This window comes from Anomalospiza imberbis, chromosome 15 (genome assembly GCF_031753505.1).
Source record: "Anomalospiza imberbis isolate Cuckoo-Finch-1a 21T00152 chromosome 15, ASM3175350v1, whole genome shotgun sequence".
NCBI classification, from domain to species: Eukaryota; Metazoa; Chordata; class Aves; order Passeriformes; family Viduidae; genus Anomalospiza; species Anomalospiza imberbis.
The window spans coordinates 17072921-17095895 of NC_089695.1; the positions used below are offsets into that span (position 1 = coordinate 17072921).

Sequence of the window (22975 nt, forward strand, 5' to 3'; positions counted from 1 at the left end):
CTGGACCAGCTCCTTTATTCCTCCTCACTTCCCTAATTCTGTCCCTCACTGCCAAAAGCTTTGGTGGTGCTTTTTACAGGAGAGGGGTTTGGCAGAGGCGTCAGCACAGACCTCATGGAGCAGATGAGGATAAAAACCAGGTGTAAATAAAGGAGTTGCTATTTCAAACACGTTTGGGTCGGGCTGAGCTGCTGCAAGGCGTGGGGCAGCTGTGGGGACAAGCACACAGCAGCACCCCCCAGTCCCCATCCCGAGCAGGGCACTTCTGAACCCCCACCAGGAGCTCTGCCCTGCTGCACCCCCAGCTCCAGCACCACTGCTGGGGCCTGATCCTGCCCTGGCTGTGCCACCTCCGCTCTGGGCACAGCCCTGCTCCTGAGAAACAAGGGCAGGGTCCCAAGTGCTTGGGAGGAGGAGCCCAAACCCTTCCAGCTCCTCAGGACGTGGTGCAGGACCTCTCCTGGGCCTGTCCTGGAGAGCACACGGACCTTGCACGGTGCTGCTGGATGGCTCCACTGGTGTCCCCAGGGTGGCAGACGGGTCACACCACATGGCCACCTTCACTCAGCCACCGGGGCCGGTCTGTGGCACAGCCTGGCGTGCCCTCAGGTCCCCCTGGGGCTCCGGGGATGGCACCCAGCTTGGCACGGAGCAGGGCTTGCAGCTCCTGGTCTCCCAGCTCAGCGGCTGCGGCGAGGGCCAGCAGGAAGTAGGAGGCTGCATCCTGTTCGTCCTGAGCAGAAAGCAGGGCACAGGCGTTAGGAAGGACCTCAGGAGGCAGGAGAGAACTGGAGCAGAGCCTGGGGGGTCCAGGCAGGACCCAGGGACACCTGATGTCACTGGAATGCTGCTAAGTGCCAGCACTTCTTTCCAAATTACCTTCCCCGCTTCAAAGCCAGAAGATGCGACCTCCACCCTCAGCTCTCTGTCCAGGGCACAGCACCACGGGAGGGCTCCTTTCTTACCTTCAGCTTGTGCAGAGTCAGGTTGCCCAGGTGCCAGTAGACCTTGCAGTAGTACAGGGCCTCTGCTGAGCTCTGCAGCACGGGGGGACGCATGGCCAGGGTCTTCAGGTAGCAATCCTCGGCCATCTCGTGCATGTGCAGCAAGTCATAGGCTGTGGCCAGGCGGTGGAAGGCAACCAGCTCCTGCAGCTGGTCCCCTGGAAAAGAGGGGTGTGATCAACCAGCTCCTGCAGCTGGTCCCCTGGAAAAGAGGGGTGGGATCAACCAGCTCCTGCAGCTGGTCCCCTGGAAAAGAGGGGTGGGATCAACCAGCTCCTGCAGCTGGTCCCCTGGAAAAGAGGGGTGGGATCAACCAGCTCCTGCAGCTGGTCCCCAGGAAAAGAGGGGTGGGATCAACCAGCTCCTGCAGCTGGTCCCCTGGAAAAGAGGGGTGGGATCAACCAGCTCCTGCAGCTGGTCCCCTGGAAAAGAGGGGTGGGATCAACCAGCTCCTGCAGCTGGTCCCCTGGAAAAGAGGGGTGGGATCAATCAGCTCCTGCAGCTGGTCCCCAGGAAAAGAGGGGTGGGATCAACCAGATCCTGCAGCTGGTCCCCTGGAAAAGAGGGGTGGGATCAACCAGCTCCTGCCATGGATCCCCTGGAAGAGACAGGTGGGAGCAACCAGCTCCTGCCATGGATCCCCTGGAAAACACAGGGGTGGGATCAACCAGCTCCTGCCATGGATCTCCTGGAAGAGAGAGGGGTGGGATCAACCAGCTCCTGCCATGGATCTCCTGGAAGAGAGAGGGGTGGGATCAACCAGCTCCTGCCATGGATGTCCTGGAAAAGTTGCTGATCCAGCTCAATCCATCCCCAGCCCTGCTGAGCCACTTTGGATGCATTTTCTCAGCAGCCTGGGGGCATGGATACCTCTGAGAGAAAACAGAGCCATGGGCAGGGTGGTTGATGCCACAGCTGGACAGATTGGCCCAGGACTATCATTCAGCCAGGGGATTTTTTTGGGTGGTAGAAGAGGCTGTTACAAGACTGGTACCATCCCAGACATTTAAGCTGGCATTTTGCCCATCCAAGCTATTTCTGTAATGGGAAGGGGTGAGGTTTTTAGCAGAACCAGGACAGAGAGGAACTGCTGAGTCCTGGGCTTTCACCAGACTTCCTGTGCTGTGGGGTAACAAAAACCCTCTGCTGAAAAAAAGGGAAGTGGCCTTAAAAAGATGTCTTGACTTTGGGTAAGAGTAGGTCCAGCAGTGTTAGGAAAGCAGGAGATCCCCTTTTCACATAGATCTTGTTCTCATCCACAAGATTCAGTGGCTCCCCCAAAAAATCACCCACTGCCCAGTAACTCCCAGTAACTTTTGGGTGTAAATCACTCACCGACCCTGAGGCTGAGCCTGGCTGCCAGCGTGGCAAACTCCAGAGCCTTCTCGTAGCCCTGCAGGCTGATCTGCAGCTCTGCCAGTTTATTGAACAGCCGCAGCTCTGTCTGGGTGGCCTTGAGCTTCCTGGCCAAGGGCACTGCACCTCCCTAAGGAGAGAGAGTTGTGAGTTCAGGATGTTCCTGGAGGGATCAGCACTGCCTGAGAGGGGGGGCAGAGCAGCAGGACAAGGACCAAAGCAGGGGATGGGCACTGCAGGTTTAGGTCTTAGTCCCTTATTTCCCTTGAAAATGAGTTTTAAATCCCAGAGCGTGGCTCTCAAAGCCTGAGCCTCACATCTCTGCCCTTCCTTGGGTGCCTGGAATTCTGACTGGGTGTACCCAGGAGTGACCAGCTCACACTTAACACCACCAGGATCTGTAACAGAAGGAGCCTTCTCCCAGTCCCAAACGATCTCTGTGTTTTTTTACAAACCTGTGCTCCTCCCACTGTGGCACCCTCAGGATCACCCCATCCCTCTCCACCCTCCATCCTTGGGGCAAAGCCCCCCCAGCCACTACCCTGTGAGGACACAGGGACAGAAATGCTCAGAGGGCTCCATACCCTGTAAAACTCCACTGCCCGGGCCCTGTTCCGGCTGCCATTGAAGAAGGTGTCACCTGCTTTCTCATAGAGATCCATGGCCAAGGAGAAGTTGTCCCCTTTCAGAGCAGTCTGGATGGCTGCCTGGAAGGAAAAAGGGGCTGGAGTGACATTTGGAAAGGCAGAGACATTGGTGTGATTAAATAAACCCCAGATTTTAGGAGCTGCTCTTCCACTTTGCAGCTCAGCTGATAAAATAATGCTGGAGATGGAGAGGTGCCAGAAGTCTTCAACTCCAAGGGCTTCCCTGGCACTTATCCCTTATTTATGGATATTTCAATGGGAACTGCTCACTTGGCACCTCCAGCTTCTTTTGGCACTCCCACATCACTTTCTGACTCAATGAATTCCCCTCTTTTCACCCCAAAATCCTCTAAACTTAGTGGATGGAAAGAAAGAGAGGAAATTCAGTGCCTGAGGGTAAGACAAGAGCTCCTCCTTCCAGCAGCAGGTTTACAGTGCTCGGAACTTTCCCTTCCAGGTTTCCCAGCCCCAAAAGGCTGTGATGGGAATGCATGGCACAGCTCCAGCCACCCCCTCCATACCTGGAAGTACATTTCCACCAGCTCATCCTCCTGCAGAAGATAATAGAGTTTTCCTGCCTGCAGCCAGGCCTCTGCTGCCTTCGCAGCCTCCTCGAGGTCGATGAAGATCCTCAGGCTCTGCTTGGTGCAGTCCAGGGATTGTCTCAAAGCCCTGTGATGGACACAGGCAAAAAGCCACCCCAGAGGAGTCACAGAGCTGTCCCCAAGCCACCTCCCCATGGCAATGACCCCCTGCCCTCTCCTCCTGTATTTACCAAAGGCTGGGGACCAAAGGACATTGTCAGCTCTGAGCAACGTGTCCTGGTAGGATCATGGATGTCTCCATGCTTTAATGCTCAGGTTAAATGGGCATTTGGCCACCTTAGGACAATTCAGGACACCAGTGGTCCCACTCAGGCTGCTCCTCATCCCTGGGTGATTAAGAGGGCTTCATCCAGGTCACCCACAAACCCATTTTGCCTCCTTAAACAGAGTCCTAAAGTCACTCCCAGCTCCACATGGGAGGGAATGCTTGTACTTACGTCTCCCAGACAGCACCTGGCAACCAAACCCACACCTTTGCCTGGTGTTTGTCCCTTGTGCAGCCATGGAGAGAGCTCTGGCTCCATGTCCAAGCCCCTTTTCCAGCCCCTGGTCACTGGAGCACCCCGGGCCAGGCTGTGGGACGAGCCAGAGGGCTGGACACAGAGTCAGCTGTGGGGAAGGGAGAGCCAGCAGTGTCCAGGGCAGTTTGTTTGCTTGGTGTCTCTGCTGCTGGCAGGCAGGCCCAGCTGTCCTGGGAGCCCAGGGAATGGGGTGCTTTGTGATCCTAAATAGCACCGTTCACATGACAGGCATCTGCTCCCTAAATACCTTCCCCCTGCACTCACCGTGACCTGGCTGGGGAGGTGAACCTCCCAGCTAGGGACAGTCCTGCCCATGTGTCCTTCTGGGACTGGGAACTGGCTCTCCACTCTTTGATGTGATTGCCTTCAAGGTGTGTGGCCTGTCCCAGCTCTCCTCTCCTCTCCTCTCCTCTCCTCTCCTCTCCTCTCCTCTCCTCTCCTCTCCTCTCCTCTCCTCTCCTCTCCTCTCCTCTCCTCTCCTCTCCTCTCCTCTCCTCTCCTCTCCTCTCCTCTCCTCTCCTCTCCTCTCCTCTCCTCTCCTCTCATCCTGCAGTGTAAGGCAGGAGATTAAAGGTGAGCTGATATCGGGTTTTAAGTACCTCCTGTGGGTTTTAAGCACCTCCTGTGGGTCCCTCCCTGGGGACAATATCACAGCAGATATGGGAAGGGCAGCCTTGGCAGCTGGAGGCTGCAACCAGACTTACTCAAAGAGCAGATAAGGAGCCTGTTCTTGCTGGGGAGTGGTGATTAATCATTGGGATAAGCTTCCAAAGGAAGCAATGAATTCCCTGTCACCCTGCTGAAGGCTGGATGTGTCCTGGAAAACTTTGTTTGGCCAGACTCCAGCTCTGTCTGGGACAATGTTTGCCCAGCTCTGGTTGACATTGAGCTGCTCCTTCTCAGAGCACAGCTGACAGCTCATAAATCTCAGAACCAGAACTGTGGGGCAGATGGAGCCACCACACCCTGCTCGAGGGGCACCCCAGGAAAGCCACTGCACTCTGGCAGCATGGCACAGCCCCAGCCACTCACTCAGGTGTGCCCAAAGCCTGGTAGAGCTGGCTGAGGGCCTGCCTGGCACTGGCCTCCAGCTCCCTGTCCTGCAGCTGCCGTGCCAAGGACGCCCAGTGCTCGTGGTAGGTGATGCAGGCCTGCAGGTCGGGGCACACTCTGCTGTAGAAGTGGCACAGTCGCTCCGTGACGTGCAGCTGACCTGTGTGGCACAGGGACAGGGAGAAGGACAGCTCAGGGGACAGCGTTGGGCACCTGGCGGGGTCCAACACTGCCCGTCTCCCCCCTGTACTCACTCCTCAGGTTCTGCCACTTCAGGGCAAACCCCAGCGCCAGTTCATAGCAGAGTTTGGCATCTTCCATCCTCTGCCTGTCCACCATGGCCTGTGCCAGCCACAGCAGCACCTGCGCCAGCTCCATGTCCAGCTCCTGGTGTCCCTGGAGCTCGGCGTAGAGCCGCACTGACCACAGCAGGTAGAGCTCAGCCAGCTGGGCGGCCCCACACGAGAGGCTCAGCTGGCCCAGGTTAGCCAGGGACACGGCCTGATTCCTCCTGTTGCCCGTCTCCTTGGCCTTGTGCAGGGCCCTCAGGAAGTTCTCTGCGGCCTCCTGGACGTGCCCCTGGGCCCCGAGGGCCATGGCCAGCAGGTTGTGCACGGCCCCGCCAGGGGTCTCGCTGGCCGTGCCGCGCAGGGAGCGCAGCAGCTGCCGCAGGACGTCCCCGGCAGGGCCCGGCCGCTGCTGCAGGAGGTACACCCAGCCCAAGGACAGCGAGGACTCAAACGCCTCCTCCTCCCCCAGCAATCTGCCCAGGGCTACCGCCCTGGCTGCGTAACGAACGGCCCCATCCAGCAGCCCGTGCTGGAGGCACGTCCTGGACAGGATGGCACAGAGCGTCCTCTGCATGGGCACGGCCCTGCTCTCGCAGCAGAACTGCAGCGCTTGCGTCAGGGACAGACAAGCCAGCGCTGGGATGCTGCTCCTGCCCAGCTGCTGCTTCCCCAGGAGCTTGGAAGCACTCTGGAGGATGAAGCCAGCTCTCCAGATGGGGGTCGGTGTCCCCTTGGTGCTGCTGGGAGCAAAGGACCTGACGGAGGCCAGCGCGATGTTTGGCAGGCACTTCTTGTCATAGAGGTAACCCAAGGTGGCAGTGGCATCCAGTGGCCCAGCACGGGTGCCTGGGCTGAGCCAGGTGGTGCTGAGACACTGGAGGTGCTCCAAAAAGGGCAGCACCTCCTCGGTTCTGCCCAGCTGCAGGAAGAGCTTGGCAATGAGGAAGCAGATCCGGGCCTCCAGCGGAGCGTTGCCCACAGCGATGGATTCCCTCAGGATGTAGGTGAGGAGCTCCAGCTCGTTCTCCGAGCTGAAGGAGCGGCCAGGCAGGCACACGAGCAGGGTCACCGTTTTCCCCAGCAGGGAGGAGAACTTGTGCTTCATGTTCTGCTTCAGGTAGATGGAGGTGAGGCTCACGTGCAGCGCTGCCAGCAGGGGCAGGTCCCCAAAACCCCTGTCCAGGACACTCATGGCTTCCTCAAAGTACACCCGGGCCTGGGAGAACTTGACCTTTTTGATGCAGAGCTTACCCAAGAGGAAACAGAGCCTGACGTGAGCCCAAACTGAACGGGTCCTCTTGGCCCAGTTCCGGGAAGTCTCGAGGTACAGGACCAGTTCATCCTCATCAGAGAAACCATAAAAAGTGGAGTGGAGAAAGGAAAAGCTGAGATCATAAAAGCTTTGAAAACTGGGCACGAAACTGTCTTGGTTGAGGAAGGTCAATATGGGATCAAAGACATCAGCATCCTCCATGTGTCCAGCGTTGAGGTCGATGAAGAATTTGGGATAATCCAAGTCGTCCAGCTTCTCCAGGAGAACATCTTCCAGGGTGGCAGGGGCTGTTTCACTGCCTGGGCTGGACAGCTCTGAGGTGCTGCTGGTAGCCCAGTCATTGATTTCCTCCCAGGACTGGAGCACTTGGATTTCTCTACTGCCATGGAGAGCAGCCTCTGGAAAGGACAGGGAAACCACAGTGGGATCAGGAAGAAAGTATTCCCTGTGGCCGCCCCACCCCTGGAAGTGTCCAAGGCCAGGCTGGACAAGACTTGGAGAAACCTAGGATAGTGGAAGGTGTCCCTGACCATGGCAAAGGGTGGGGCTGGATGACTTTTGAGGTTGCTCCCGACCCAAACCATTCTCTGATGTTTCCTCCTGTCCAAATTCACCCTCAGAAGCCATCACCAAAGCCTCCCCCTCCGTCCCCTCCTCATACTCACCTGGTGGCACTTGTGGGAACACGGCTGTGGGTTCAAACCCAGCTGTGCAAAGAGACAAACAGAAAACAAAACCCCAAATCCTTGGTCGGTGTCAATGTGCAGAAACCAGCTGAAGTCCCAAAGCCACCCAGCCAGAACAGAGAAAGTGAGAGCCCCCAAAAACCCTGACCCTGGTCCTTCAGGCCAGGCTCAGTGGAGAGCAGCATCTGCCAGGGTGAATCCCAGCTCAGGAGCTGCCCTGGCAGCAGAGAAGGTCCCTACAGACTCCAGCATGGCAAGGCCACATCCTGAGGACACCTCCAGCCTCCATCACCAGGCTGAGCATGGGTTTGTGCTGCCTCCACCCCAGAAGTTGCCTCCACTGCACTCCCATGGTCTTGGGGCTCTCCAGGCCCTGCCCAGCTCTCCACAGGGATGCAGGGACTGGGATATGAGGAGAGGGGACACTCACCCAGCCTGTACACAGAGGTGATGTCAGTGTGCGCCAGGTCCCCCAGGAGGGTGGCAAAGTGCTGCTCGTCACCATTGCAGGGGATGTGCAGCACTGGGGACTTCTCCTCTTCGCTCAGAAACACAAAGCCCTTTCCCCTGGGGTGGGGCAGGAGAACAGAGTCAGCGTGTCCCCGGCCCCTGCCACTGCAGCTGGCCCGTGGGGTGGGGTGGGATGGGATGGGATGGGATGGGATGGGATGGGATGGGATGGGATGGGATGGGATGGGAAGTTTTCCCATCCCTTCTCTTCCTCCCAGCACAGAAGTTGTGCTGCAGATGAACACAGGATTTTGGACACCTTGCCCATCCAGGTTCTCCACGAAGGAACAGAAAGGCACCAGAAGAAAGGACCTATTTGGTCGTTTTTGAAATCCAGAAGCCACAGGATACCACCTGATCTGCTCTGTCCCTTCTGGAGTGTCAGAGAAAAGTGCTACAACTCAGCTTGAGTGACTCTGGGAGGGGAAAGCCCAGCAGACTCCTACACACACTCCTGGAGAAGCCTTTTGGGATGGCCATCGAATGGAAGCCACCAACAGAGACTGCTGCTGAGTCAGGGTGGGATTTACCACCCTCCCTCCCTGGACAGCTCTTGCTGTGTCCTTCGGAGGGTGTGGAATTCTGCTCTGTGCCAGTGGCCACTCTGCCCCCACACCCAGGGCAGGAGGAAGGAAAGCAGGATTTGTTTCCTCGGCAGGGAATGCTCTCCTCACCCTTGCCAGGCTCCCAGCCCCTCAGAGCTACAAACTGAAGACATTTCTAGGACAAACTGGGAAGCCAGCTTGCAGGAAGCCAGATTAGCCCAGGGCTGGGTCTATTCCTCTCCAAGAATCACCTGAGGCAACTGAAATGCAATTTCTTTGTCTGGGCTGCAGCAGAGCCTGGCCAAAGATTCTGCTCACACCTCAGACTCACCCTCTGTGAAGGTCCTGCAAAGGGAATCACCTGCCCTAGGCTCTCACACAGCCTTGAGGTGGGATTTGGAGCCTCCCCTCCCTTTTCTCCAGAATTTAATTGAAATAAACTCACAGAGGTTCGCAAGGCTCGGGATTTACGTGTTGGGTGGGAACGAAGCCAATGCTTCTGGTGCTGAGGGATTTGCCCACAAACCAGGGCAGCCCAGGGATGAAGAAGCCAATGATTTCTATGGCGTCTCCTCTGGAGAAGCTCAGCTCATCCCACGCTGCTCCTCTGTGGTCCTTGGTGGCGATGCACCTGCCTCTGACTGGGAAACCAAGGCAAAAAAAGGAATTTTGGTGGGATCCCTGCTAAAACCTCCTCACTGGAAAATACCTGGGCAGGGAGAGGCCGTGATTCCAGCTGGAGAGGGCTGCCTCTCTCTCCTTTAAGATTTATTGTGATCTTGGATCCAGCTCTCTGTCGTTTCTCCTTGAGAAGTGGATTATAATACAAAATAAAAGAGGGATGGATAAACTCCACACCTCTGCAAGCTGCAGCCTGGAAGGTGACTGGAAATATGAACTTTCACAGACACTGTCCTATCTCAACTCTGCCAGGAGTGAAATCCTGGACAGTGCAAATGTCCATCCCTACATGACAAACTCACACCTGCAGGGACCTCCTGTGTCCAGCTTGCTCTGAGCTGGACTGGACTGGGGTTAAGGGCTGGGTGGTGGGCACAGGTTTCATGTGAGCACAAGGTGAGAACCTCATGATTAGAAACCTCACTCCTGAAAGAATTAAAAGAAACATAAACCTGAAGTGGGACAGGGAAAGGTCAGTGGCAGAAGGGTGTCACCAGCAGCTCTCTGCTCTCTGTGTTCCCCAGAACGTGGTTTGCAACTTCTGATCTGCATTCCAGAGAGTCCAGAGATGGAGCATTCCCTTAGAGCTGCTCGAGTGGGGTCAGTCCCAGAACAACAAATGGAATTGTGCTCATCGGTGGCCAAACCCGGGTTTTGAGCTGTGCCCAGCCCTGGGACAGTGCCTTGCACAGGTGCCACTCACCAATGGCCTGAGAGCTCGTCCCGCTGATCTCCTGGGAGAGGCCAAAACTCACAGCATAATTCCTCAGGAACCACCTGCAAGGCAAAAAGGACCCTCACTGGTCCTCTGTGAGCACTCCTGACCTCAGGCCAGCCCAGGGATGGTGTCACACCACAGGGGAAGAGCAGGATAAATTTGCCATCTTTCTCCAAGTAAAAGGCTCAGCCAGGTGACCAATGTGAAGCCCCACTTTGGCTAGCATTGCCTGAATTTTTTCTGCCACTTCTTCATCTGTTAATCAGAGATAACCTCATGTATGGCCTCAATCAATAGCTTACAAAAACTGCATCTGAAGTAGGAGCATGTCCTTGCTGTGTCCCATTGACAGAGAATGCACTGATTCCAGTCTTTATGCCTAGTGTGGATCCTCCTGGAAATATCCTCACGGAATTGTGAGGCTCTTGCCCTTTGCCAGGGGCAAGAGGAGTTTGACAGCCAGTCTTGGTGCCAGTCATGCATCAGGATCAGGAAAGAATCCTGGTTTGAGCCCTTGAATTCACCACTTACTGGTAAAAGGGGTGAGGTATTGGCTCCAGAGCTGTCATGGGCACCACGCCTCGCTGCCCCGTCAGCAGGGACATCCCTTCCCATTTGGAATCCTGTCCAACGCTCTTGACATGGATCAGCTCGTTCCTGCAGAGCTGCAGACCCTCCTCTCCCTCCTGCTCCAACTTGCAGACGCCAGGCACTGCCCTGCAGAAAAAGTTCCCTGCAGAGGGAGAGTCAGAGGTTGGATCAGTGCATCAGGGGCTCCAGCACAGCCCTGCTGGAGGATTTTCAGGAATTCCCCACATGTGCATTCCCATCACACCTTCCTGGAGGAGCAGATCCATGTAGATGGTTGCCAGGTGCTCCTCATCCACGGTGACCCTGAGCTCCGTGTCCTCCACCAGGGCACAGTCCAGCCAGAACTCCTGGGCAAAGAGCAGCTGCTCCAGGCAGGTCCCCACGTACCCTGAGAAGCCAAGAGGGGGGTCAGGATCAGCACCTCCTTCCCCAGGCAGCAGGAAGGGTCTTGGGGATTTCCAAGTGTCAGGCAAAAGCTTCTAATTTTGTCTCCAAAATTTCCCAAAAGGAATCCTCCTGATTCTCACTGATCCAAACAGAGATTTCATAAACGACGGATTGCAAAGTTTTCTAATTAATTTCTCACTGTCCACCCTGAACATTACAGTTCCGTAGTGTCAGGCAATGCCTTCTCCAAAAACCCTCCTCACACTTTCTGTTGAGAGCGTGGAAACATTACCTAAAGTCAGATAGGTGGAAAACTTCCAGACTTCCTCCACGGTTTTGAAGGTGAGGAGGAAGCGATCCTCGTGTGCCTGCATGCAGACCAGCCTGGCTGACAGCTCCTGCACAGGGGAGACAAAGCAGCATCAAGGGATGCTCCTGGAGCCTTGGAATCCAGCAGGGAAGGAGAGTTCAGTCCAGGCATCCTCTCTGTAGCTGGGATTTGTTTATATAAAACCCAGCCTGAGAACTCTGTGCCTGTCCGGAGCTGTCACCTCCAGCAGGGACATGGACTTGGTGATCCCAGCCCTGTGAATTCCTGGCTATTTAGGCTCAGATTCCCCAAAACAACACAAGGCTCAGCTTTGCCGCTCACTTGCCATCAAGTTCATCTTCCCCGTCATTCCAGTCCCCTCCAGAGTCCCCTGCAGTGGCCTTGGAGGAGCTCCTCTGTCGCCCTGTTCTTTTGAGAGTTTTAAAGTTCTTCGAAAAGTTCCTATGCCTTCTGATATTTACATATTTCAACTGAGTTTTCTCATGCATGTTCATGTAAATAATGATTGTTTTTGCATTCTTCTTTGTGAGTAGAGAGAACTGATGGACTGTTGGTTTCACCAGTGTGGTTGGAGAGGTGGCAGTTTCACCCTCCAATCCACTGTCACCTTTGCTGTTGTATATATACTAGAGTCAGAAAATAAACTTTGCTTTTTTGAGTTCTTTTTCTTTCCTTTTACATCTAACCTACTTCTATGAGTTATTTCGTGTCACAGGGTGACACTCCTCAGCTGGGTTTGGTGCCCCAGCACACCTGCCACCATTCCAGGAGCGTGCCGGCATGCTGGCACAGGGTTTGTACCTTGAACAGGGCACAGACACTTCTGTCATCGCTCTCCAGAGCCCACAGCTTCTTCCTGGCAGCTTCCTGGAGCTGGGAATTGCGGCACCGGCAGGAGCGGCTCTCCACGGAGAAGGAGAGCGAGAGCTCTTGGAAGGGGAAAGAGGAGGATGAAAGGGGAGGAGGAGCTCCGTGGCACCCAGAGCCACCCCTGCCACCCAGAGCCACCCCTGCCACCCTGCCAGGGCCACCAGAGCCTCCAGGCTGGCTGTGATGCTCACACAACACAAGTCCAGCCCGTCCTCGTCCTTCAGCCACCAAGGTGAGACCCGAGGCACGGCGGGGAGCCGGGAAATCTGTGAGGTGCCACAGGCAGCTCCTTACCTGGGGGAAAGGTGTCCCTGAGAGCCAGCAGCACCACAGAGGGGTCTGGGGAGCCGTGTCCTGCCTCGGGAGCGGGGCTGCTCTGCTCTGCCAGCCCAGCCTTGCCTGGAGAGGAGGGGACACGGCAGAGCTGCTGGGAAATGTTGTGGCAGAGCTCTTGGATGTCCTGCCTCAGCTGAGAGCTCCTGGGAGAACAGCCCTGCACATCTGGCTGGGGACTGTGTGACTCTGGAACCACCCTGAAGTCATGCTCAAGGCTGGAGAGATCCGTAGGATTGATGGGGTCTAAATCCATCATTCCCTGCCTGTTGGGCTTTTTTTCCAGCGCTGCAGTGGCTCTGGAGTGAGGGGATTTCCCTCCTTTCTGCTGGCCAGATGAGCAGATCTTTTAAAAGGTGAATCCCCAGCAGAGATTTCTTTTGGAGGAGGCCTCAACTCCCCGGCACAGGAGAGCCAAGGCCTTGCAAAACTCTTTGTTCAAAAATTTGAAAATCAAAATGAGATTTTCTCCCCTGCCTGCTCTGCTGGGTATCCAAAAATCCAAGCAGCATTCTCCCTGCTCCACACATCATCAGCTATTGCCATAAAGGATTCAGTGCCTGCAACTTGAGCTGCTAATTATGTTAATGAAAGCTGAGGCACACAAAACTCCAGCCCTGCTCTTCCACAGCTGCATTGGCAGTGGAGGGATAACCAGAAAAACCCCAGTTTTTGTCAGTAATCAGACTGGATTTGTAAGATAAACATGTACCTGGAGATGTGGAGCTGGAATGTGCAGCAGCTTTTCAAAGTCACTTCTTTGACCAAAACTCTGCTCTACAGTTCTTTTTACTGAGCCAGCTTTGCCAGCCACTCAAATAAATAGATATTTGCATGCAGAAATAGAATTATTATTTAGAGAAATAGAATTCTTACATAGAGCTAGCAAGTAGAAAAGAACAGCCCAAGGCTGGACAGGTCATGAATAAGTTTTGCTTTGAAAGAAAAGGGTCTACATTTAACAAAGTCTAACATTTCATGTGGCAGCTCCGTCCCCTCCACATGAGGAGATGGAGAAGGGGAAGTGAAAGGAGGCAGAGGCAGAACTAAATCTGAGCTGGCTCCTGCCATTGCTCCACTCCTCGCTGCCCTCCTCCCCTCTCTGTGCCCAGCACACCCTGGCAGGGCCTGGGGTGAGTGCCTGGTGCCATTCCCTGGGGATAGGGGTGGGGATGGGGATGGGGATGGGTCCTTGATGCCATTCCCTGGGGGTAGGGATGGGTCCCTGATGCTATGCCCTAGGGATGGGGATGGGGATGGGGATGGGGATGGGGATGGGGATATGGATGGGTCCTTGATGCCATTCCCTGGGGGTGGGGATGGGGATGGGTCCCTGAAGCCATGCCATGGGGATGGGGATGGGGTTGGGGATGGGTACCTGATGCCATGCCCTGGGGATGTTTCCCTGATGCCGTGCCCTGGGGATGTGTCCCCAGTGCCGTGTTCGTGCTCGTGTCCCTCCAGCATTGTCCCTGGCGGTCCCCGCGGGGCAGGAGCTCGGGGGAGCGGGGCCAGCAGGACTCACACTCCTCACCTGGGGAACATGGAGTGGGGGCAGAAGCGTCCGGATCCCTGGCAAGGTTCTCCCTGCCTGAGAGGTGTCCCTGGGATGTGCCACAGGAGGTGGCAGGTGGGACACTGCTCGTGCCACCTCTGCCAGCAGCAGGACAGGGCCCGTCCATGGGTCCCCAGAGCCAGGAAGGGGCCAAGGCTCACTCTGATTGCTCTCACGGGTTCAGTGTTTATTTTCATTTCAGCCAGGCTCAGAAAGGGAACTGGGAGCTTTTTTTTCAAGGGGCCAATTGAAACTGCAGCTGGGGAGTGTTCCCAGCCGTGCCAGTGACTCACTGACCTCCTCAGTGCCAAAATATTTTGTACCAGTGGGCAGGGAACAGCTCCAGCCCCGGGTCTCAGCACTCAGGGCTGCACTCCTGCCTCCAGGGCTGGGTGCTCAGGGCACCTTCTGGCCCTGGCTCTGCTGGGGCACACATGGCCACAGTGGCTGGCCCTGAGCCATGTCCCTCCTCCAGCTCACTGGGACACGCTGGAACGGGAATGGTGCCTTGGGGGATGCCAGCACCCCACGGGCTGTGCTTGGAGGGCTTCTGGGCAGGGAGGGGACAAGCCAACAGCATGGGAATAAACCAGCCCCAGAGTCATCCTGTCCCCTCCCTGGCCAAAACACCCTGCATCACTCCCTACACACCCCAGTCCAAGAGGAGAGAGCACCAGGAGCCATCCCAGAGGAAAGGCAAGCAGCCAGAGCGGCCAGTGCTCAGCGCCAGAGTGTCCCCAAGGGCCCCATCCCATGGAAGGAGCTCCCGCAGCCCCACAGGCACCTTACCTGTGCATCCCAGCGCCAGGTCCTGGTGCCAGGGGGTCCCCAGGCAGCAGCCCATGCGTGCAGTGACACCAGCGGAGGGCTGGCAGAGGGCTGGCAGAGGCAGGGCTGCTTGCTGCCCGCCCGGCACCGCGGCTGGGCACGGCCACAATGCACAATGTCCCCTTTGAGCGGGCACTGGCACGGCGGGGGCGGCGGGCACGGGCTCAGGGAAGGGCTTGGGATGGAGTCACTGCATCAGTTGGGTTTGGAAAGGCCTTTGAGGTCATCAGGTCTGGCCACAGACTTAACACTGCCAAGGCCACCACTAAACCGTGTCCCTGAGTGCCACATCGATGTCTTAGAAATGGGCACTCCACCATGTCCTGGATGGGCTGTGCCAATGCCTGCCAAGCCTTTCCAAGGGGAAATTTTCCCTGATATCCAACCCAAACCCTCCCTGGTGCAACTTGGGACCATTTCCTCTCCCCCTGTCCCTGTTCCCTGGGAGCAGAGCCCGACCCCCCGGCTGTCCCCTCCTGTCAGGAGCTGTGCAGAGCCAGGAGGGCCCCCCCTGAGCCTCCTTTTCTCCACCCTGCCTCCGGGAGGGCAGTGCCCATCCCACATGGCACATTCCTGGCATTCCTCCTCGGGAGTTCCGCTCTGCCAAGCCTGCCCCAGCTCCCAGCTGCTCCCTCCAAGCTGATCTCCCCCAGTTCCAGAGGCAGAGCTGCTCCTGCACGCCCCTCCCTCACCTGCGGGGATGTGCAGCTGGGGCCCATCCAGCATCCTCCATCCGGGGCTGGCTGTGATCCTGGAGCTCCTTCCTGCCCGGTGCTTTTCCCGTGTCACCGTGGGAGCAGCTGGCAGCACCGCGGGCATCTCTGCCAGCTACATCCAGGTGAGTCCTGCAGCCCAGGCACTGCGGGCACCCCCGGGGCAGCACTGTCCGAACCCCAGATCCAACACCAGCAGGGAGGGGTTGGCTGCTGTGCAGGATCCCTTGGGCATCCCAGGATGAGGGTGAGCCTCATTCCCTCCTCGAGCACATCCTCCTCAGACCTTCCCCAGCCCTCAGGTCGGGATTTGGGATGGCTGGGAGCGCTCACTGCTCTGTGGGTGGTCTGCAGAGCATCTTTGGGCAACAGCAACACAGCCCCTGCAAAATAAAACCCAGAAGGGTTTAGGGAGAGAACATGAAGGCTGGGAGGGGTTTTGGGGATGGATTTTTATTCCAGCAATCATCCAGTGCCACCACTGCAGGAATTTGTGTGCTGGGGTTGCTCCAGGAGCATTGCTGGCTCTCCCAGGCTGCATCCCCAGCCATGGCAGTGCCTTGAACTTCTCTGGAGTAGGGAATAACCAATCCAGGGAGTGATTGAGGCCAGGCTGGATGAGGCTCTGAGCACACTGGTGCAGTGGAAGGTGTTCCTGCCCACAAGCAGAGGTAAATTTTAAAGTCCTTTTTAACCCAAACCTGATGGTCTCTATGATTCCATGACCCAGAGAGGGAATTTCTCACCAGACAGATTCCCATGCCTGGCACAACTGCAGTGCCCCGAAGCAAAGCCTGAGGAGTACCCAGCTGTGGGAATGGCAGGATGGAGCCCACCTGCCTGGAGCTGGCTGGCAGCCTCCACACAAAAGGGAAGCCAAAGCAAAATCCTCTGCACTCAGGGATGCTCAGGGCACACTGCCTGTGAGTTTGCAGGCTTTAGGTTGGGTAACTCCTTGGGGGCTCCCCTGGCAGGGGAGACTCTCTTGGAGCAGATCTGTGTTAGGAACGAGAGACACATTGGACTTTTTTGGTTTTTAGCTTTTGTTTCCTGTTATCTTATTAAAACTTCAGCACACTGTCTGCACCAGACTCTGCGTGCAGGAAAAGCAGCACAAAAATGGCCAACAATCTCTTGTCACAAGGCCTTTTAAGTCTAATCAAAAACTGAGCTACCCAATGAAGAAGTGACACCTAAATTATTTCCCTTTCCAACCCAATAACTGACCCCTAAAGACCAGCAATGCGGATTTTCTACCCAATTACATGATACTACTCAAGAAGAAAGAGGAAGGAGAAGAAAGGAACTTAAGACAACACTCCATGTCTTCTATCTTGAACTTATCTATAACATATTAAAAATCTTAAAACTTAAGTTTCTCACCCATGTGACACACTACACCACTCTCTACAATCTCTTTCACACTTTTGTGGTTTCTAGTTTACCTTGAGGCTTTGGAAGTTTTCTCCATGAATGAGGGTCAAAGTCAGTGCTCCCTTGGGGGTCAGGACAGCTCAGAGCAGACAGAGAAATATTCCTGGTGCCCTTGGTTTTCCACAACTGCCAGAGCAGGCTGCAGGAGTGAGGATTCCTAGTCCAGATCCCCAAATGCTTGCCTGGAGAAGGGAGCATCCCCTCCATCCTCCTGCTGAGCCCCAGCTCCCAGGGCTTCGCAGCCAGAGCTGTGGGGCTGCAGGACGGGGAGCGCTGGGACACGCCAGCGCTGCTCCCCCGGCAGCAAAGGCAGGGCCTGTTCCCATCGCTCACCAAGCCTGGGAAGCTCCACAGCCAAAAAACCTCCCCCAGCTGACCTAGGGCTGCTCTCAAGGTGCGGGAGGCAGAGGGGGAATGCAGCCTGCCCGGGCTCAGAGCACACGGATGGAATTTGGTGATGGATTCACACTTTTACACCAGAGGTGCTGCTGCTTTGGTCCCATGCTGTCCAAGTGCTCAGTGCTCGATCAGGGCAGTGTTTTTAAACAAAGCTTTTTGCTTTCCTCAGAAGATCCTTGCTTTTAGCAGTTCCTGCTCACCAATTAGCATCAATTTCTTCTACACAGGGGAAAGTAATTTTTTAAAGCTAGAAAATGGTGGTTTTTTTAATGTTTTAAACACAAATGTCTTCCTTTGTGGTTGTGAAATGTCTTTTTGTTTTTAAGTCTATCTTGACAACTTAGTAACCAAACCCATCCCTGTACAAGCAAAGGTGTCACCTCCTGTTTGACCTTGAGCTGGAATTTGCCTTTTGGTCAGCAAGCTGAAAAGCTCTCACTCCACTTCCTACCCTTCTGCTTCCCAACAAATCCTGGAGAGCCCCCATTGCTGCTGCTGCTGCTGCAGCCAGGCCTCCCTGGAAAAGCCAGGGATAAGTTTGGAATATTTCCTGGGACCTCAGCCTGTTCCAGAGCGGGTTCTCTGCCTGTGCCCGCTCTCCAGGGGCTCTGCTCCCTCTGCAATCCCAGTGCCATCCACGCTCCCCTGCCCTGGGCACGGAACGGGGTGAGAGTGGCTGCGCAGGCACCCTCGGCTTGGGGACAGAGCTGCCACACACCCGCAGCTCTGCAGGGCTGCCACCAGACCCCCTTTCCCAAACCCAGCTCCGATTTCTCCCGTCAGTTCCCAAAGGACCCCAAGCCTCCCGTCCCTCGCCGCCGTGCTCATCCCCGAGCCCCGGAGCCAGGCAGCGCCAAAGCCCCGAGCTCCAGCCCCAGGCTGGAATTCCAGAGGCGCTGGATCGCTGCCGCCGCCTGCACCAGCGCGTCCCGGCCGGGTTTGCTCGGCTGGGACACAGGGACAGCCCCGGGGACAGACACACTGACCTGCTCCCAGCTCCGCTTCCCTCCCGGAGAGCTGCTGCATGGAATTCCAGCCTCTCCAAGCCCCGCGGGAACGCTGCGCTGCCGGGATGGAGCCGCCAGGGCTGCGGACGTGTTTGCGAGCGTGCCCAGCGCTGCCACACCCTCACGCCAGAGAAGGAATTCCTTCCAAGAGCTCCTTATCATCCTGGGAACCTCCGCTTCCCAGCAGAGGTCAATGAGTTACCCAGGGCTGGGCTATAAACACGAGACTGCCGGCTCCCGGAATTCCCAGGCGCCTCCTTCACAGAATCACAGAACCACAGAGTCACAGAACCACAGAGTCACAGAACCACAGAATCACAGAACCACAGAGTCACAGAATCACAGAACCACAGAGTCACAGAATCACAGAACCACAGAATCACAGAACCACAGAATCACAGAACCACAGAATCACAGAATCACAGAGTCACTGAATAATGAGGTTGGAAGACTCCTCTAAGACCATCAAGTCCAACCCGTGCCCTAACACCTCAACTAGACTACAGCACCAAGTGCCATGTCCAGGTTTTAAACACATCCAGAGATGGTGATTCCACCACCTCCCTGGGAAGACAATTCCAGTACTTAATTATTCTTTTGGTGAATTTTTTTTTTCCTAATATCCAACCTGCACCTTCCCTGACGTAGCTTGAGGCTGTGTCCTCTTGTTCTGTCAGTGCTGCCCAGTGGAAGAGACCGACCCCACCTGTCTACAGCCTCCCTTCAGGAAGTTGTAGAGAGCAATAAGGTCACCTCTGAGCCTCCTGTTCTCCAGGCTAAACAACCCCACTTCGCCCAGCTCCGCAGGAAACAATTCCAGGGAGGTTCTCCATGGGCACCGTGTGCCCGTCCCAAGCGCGGGGCTCTCCCGTTCCAGGCAGGACCAGCCTCTCCCAGCCTCACCTGTGTCCTGCTCGCAGTCCTTGGGGCTGGTGGACCTTCCATCCTCACCCTGCGACAGCAGAATCCCGGGAGAGGCATTCCCTCCGGGAATTCCAGCTCCGACCCCCCTTCTTCCCTGGCAAAATGCAAATACAGGCACAGAGAACAAGAGATCTGTGGACCCAGCAGTATTTTTGCATCCTGACTAAAGTCCATGGCAGAGGGAATCACAGGGAGGTTTTTCCTCTTGGAAACGATGAACCAGTTAACATCAAGCTTTCCCGATATTTCTGTTTCCCTCTGAAGTCAGCCATTCCTTGGCAGGTTCAAAAACGAAGCCTCATGGCTTTTCAGCTTGTTATTTCACACTGAACCTGAAAGCAAAGGAAGTCAGCCCAGACTCAGCTTTGCTGGAGGAAAAAGCAAACAAAAAAGATGAAAGGTTTCGTTTGAGGCCAAAAAACCTCTTGGTTCATGGTTTGATCTTCTGGTATGGGTGGGGGCACCCACTTTGGTGTGAGATGGAGCAGAGCTTTCCTTCCCTCCCTCTGAAATCCCAGTGGGGGAGGGCTGGGATGCTGGCAGGAGCACAGGGGACAATTCCTCGGGGACATTTCCTCATTCCAGAGCTCTGCTTTTGCTGTCACCCTGTGCAAATGGGCAAAGAGCAGCGATAAGCACCTGTCCCCTCCAGGTTTTCCAGGAATCCAGGACCCCTCGGGTTGCTCACCTGGAGAACCTGCCTCATGCACCTCCATCCCCAAGGCTGGGTGACCTTGGGACAGCATTTCCCCAGGTTTTTTGGCAGCTGGGGCACTGGGGAAGGGGGGCTTCATGCATGGCTGAGGACACACGGAAATCTCAAGGTTTTCCCAGCCAAACTGGCGTGGCCAGTCTCTAAGTGCAGCCAGGCTGGCTTGGCTTTAAGATCTTTCTCCTCATTGATGGCCGTCCCTCAGGAGTTTTCTTCCACCTCCAAGCCCTTTCCGACTTTTCTCAACACAAGGCAATCCAAAGCTGCTGCTGCTGCACTGGGAATTCTGCTCCATCCCACAGCTAAAGGGTTAAGAGGGCTCTGGGGCTGAACTGAGCTGAACTCAGCGCTTCGTGTTCAGAAATGCTGAGTCCTGCTCCTCTTGCATTGTTTTCAGCCAGGGGAGGAAATGAACCCTCTTGGAAAACTGCAAAACTAGAAAACTGGAAATCTGGAAAACTGGAAAACTGGAAAATTTGAAAACTGCAAAACTAGAAAACTGGAAAACTGGAAATCTGGAAATCTGGAAATTTGGAAATCTGGAAAACTAGAAAACTTGAAAACTGGCAAACTGGCAAACTGGCTCTGTGTGTGTGTTGGATGGATCCGTGTGGGTCTGGAGCCTTTGCCACACCAGGAGCTGTGGCTTGAGGTCTCCTCCCTGGCACTGGGATGTGAATCCCAGGAATCCTCCCTGCTCCTGCCTTTCACCATCACTGCAGGGATGCATCAGTGTCCTCAGCCAGGGCAGCCTCCAGACTGTCCCCAGACAGTGCCAGGGAAGTGAAGCCATGGATAAGGCATGGGAAGGAGGAAGGGAGGAGCAGAGGCAGGGTGCTGGCACTGCCCAGGCTCCCCAGGGAATGGGCCACGGCCCCGAGGCTGCCAGAGCTCCAGGAGGGCTTGGACAACGCTCCAGGGATGGCCAGGGTGGGATTTGGGGGCTGTGCAGGGTGAGGAGTTGCACTGATGATCCTACAGGTCCTGCCAGCTCAGGATATTCCCATATCCGTGCATTTCAAGGTGTGAGGTGCGTTCACCCTGCCCAGGAAGGGCAGAGCTGCTGGCACCAGGAGCATCATCCCCGAGGAGCTTGTCCTGAACTTTGCAATAGGAATATCTGTCCCTGCCCTCCCCCCTGTGCCCAGAGTCCCCTCAGGGACATCGTGCCGTGCTTTGGGCTCGGTGTGGCCTCCTGCAGCCCTCGGGAGAGCCCATGGACTGACCAGCCCAGCAGCGCTCGCTGCAGCCGGGCCCTCCCCGCTGGGTGCTAATTGTCAGAGCCATTAGATGGCAGCAGGAACCGCTCCAGTGCATCCCAACACCGGCAAAACGGGATTGCAGCCCTGCTGTCCCCAGCCCCGCGGTCCCCAGCCCCGAGCACCAGCAGCTCCACGGGCTGGCAAAAAGCGCCAAGCCCTGTGGGGGCTGCGGCATTGGGATCGCCAGGAAAAACGAGGCAAAGCTCTAAAATAGGGGAGCAGCATCCTGAGCAGCAGCAAGGACACAAGAGCTGGGTCTGGAGGACATCTCCAGCAAAAAAAAAAAAAAAAAAAAAAACCAAAAAAAAACCCAAAAAAAAAAAAAAAAAAAAACCACTCTAAAACCCTCTGGAGCCCTTCTCCCCGGGATTTTGGGAGCTCACAGCTGGCTGTGACTCAGTGGTCAGCGAGGCCACACGCGGTTCCAGCTGGGGTTTTATGGTGCCTGAGTTAAAGACACACCAGGCCAGGTAATGCTCTGGCAAATCCTGATGGGAATGTCCAGCTGAGGTTTAATCCAGGTGCTGCTTTGGATGGAGCTGACTGAAAATCAGGAGGAAAAGCTGCTCCAAATATCAAAGCTCTCCTCCTCCGAGAGGCTTCCAAAGGAAATACGTTTCACCTCTAGAAAATGAGACTTCCAAAATATTTAATGTTCAATTTCCCTTCCTGTCTCTCATTTTCTGTATTATCTTCTGCTTTTACCCTGGTGTTATTTTGCCACTGGAACAGAAATAAACAGGACAAGGAGAAGGAAAGATGACGAAATGAATTTAAATTAACCACCCCATATAATTCCCACAGCTCAAGCTCCAGCTTAACCATCCAGTGAGGGGATCATATTTAAAGAAATCTTTGGATAAAATGGAAAAAAATCAATATTTTTAGACTTCCCTCTGGAAGAAAAAGAGAAAATCTAATTAAGAAATTAATTGCTTATGCTGAACTAGGGTTGTTTTTTTTTTTTTTTTTTTGAAGTGCTTAATGATCCAAGCTTCTTGTAAAGGTGTTGGTCTCGATGCCATTTCCTTTTAGAAAGCAACAAAGCAGCTCAGCGAGGCTCAGCACCTTGTTTTGATATTTCCAGGCTGGAACATTTTGATTTTTCAACTTCCAAAGCTTTGCTGCTTTAATTTTTTGTCCATAAAGCCAAGGCTGAAATCAGAATGAAAGCTTTCAGTTTAAGCTAATTAATCCAAACACTTTGAATCAAAGCCTGGGATGTTTGCACAGTGGTGTTCTCTGGGAATTTATTTTCAGGATCTGCATCCCATTTTTAGACTGAGGAACAAAAAAAAAAAAAAAAGAGTGAGATTTCCTAGAAAAGAGATAACCTGCTGCTTACCTGGGGCGAGCCATTCTGCAGCTTAGAAGTGGAGAAAGAAATTAGCTCTCCTTAATTACAGCATTTGGCATCCTCCTGAGCATCTGGAGACCTGGCCTGAGCTCCAGTCCCTGGAGGTGCCCAAATTCCCCCAGAATCACCCTGATTCCTGCTTTTCCCATGGAAAAATTCGAGGAAGAAAAGGAAAATCGCCTTATTGTGACAACCCCACTGCAGCAATAAGAAAGCAGCCACACTTCCCGAGGTGAATCGCTCCTTCTGAGCAGGGGTGCTCCCTGAGGAGCTCTGGGAAGGCGGGAGGAATTCCAGGCAAATTCCAGGAGTGCAGAGATCCCAGAGCTGGGCTTCCCACAGGTGCTTCATGCTGGGCAAGGCTGTCCACGAGCATCTCGTGA

At 55.2% G+C, this 22975-nt stretch overlaps 1 protein-coding gene and 1 long non-coding RNA gene across 3 annotated transcripts; one reads left to right on the forward strand and one right to left on the reverse strand.

Moving 5' to 3' along the window:
• Positions 1-253: 253 nt before the first annotated feature.
• On the reverse strand, positions 254-15216 carry SH3TC2 (SH3 domain and tetratricopeptide repeats 2). Of its 2 annotated transcripts, XM_068206192.1 has the most exons (19): positions 14746-15216; positions 13867-13935; positions 13780-13806; positions 12363-12467; positions 12000-12127; positions 11160-11265; positions 10725-10868; positions 10421-10622; positions 9875-9948; positions 8936-9131; positions 7866-8002; positions 7415-7456; positions 5441-7147; positions 5166-5346; positions 3529-3679; positions 2945-3067; positions 2340-2490; positions 966-1162; positions 254-733 (listed from the first exon to the last, which is right to left on the reverse strand). In XM_068206192.1, exons 1-19 carry the CDS (start codon positions 14798-14800, stop codon positions 542-544), a joined length of 3987 nt encoding a protein of 1328 aa, XP_068062293.1. In that variant the 5' UTR covers positions 14801-15216; the 3' UTR covers positions 254-541. The 2 variants fall into 2 exon arrangements, with proteins under 2 accessions (XP_068062293.1, XP_068062292.1); XM_068206191.1 differs by lacking the exon at positions 14746-15216 and having other exon boundaries at positions 13780-14094.
• Positions 7145-8947, forward strand: LOC137483249 (uncharacterized). Its single transcript, XR_011004410.1, has 3 exons — positions 7145-7559; positions 8169-8264; positions 8798-8947. It is a non-coding gene; the product is annotated as an uncharacterized lncRNA (long non-coding RNA).
• Positions 15217-22975: the final 7759 nt, after the last annotated feature.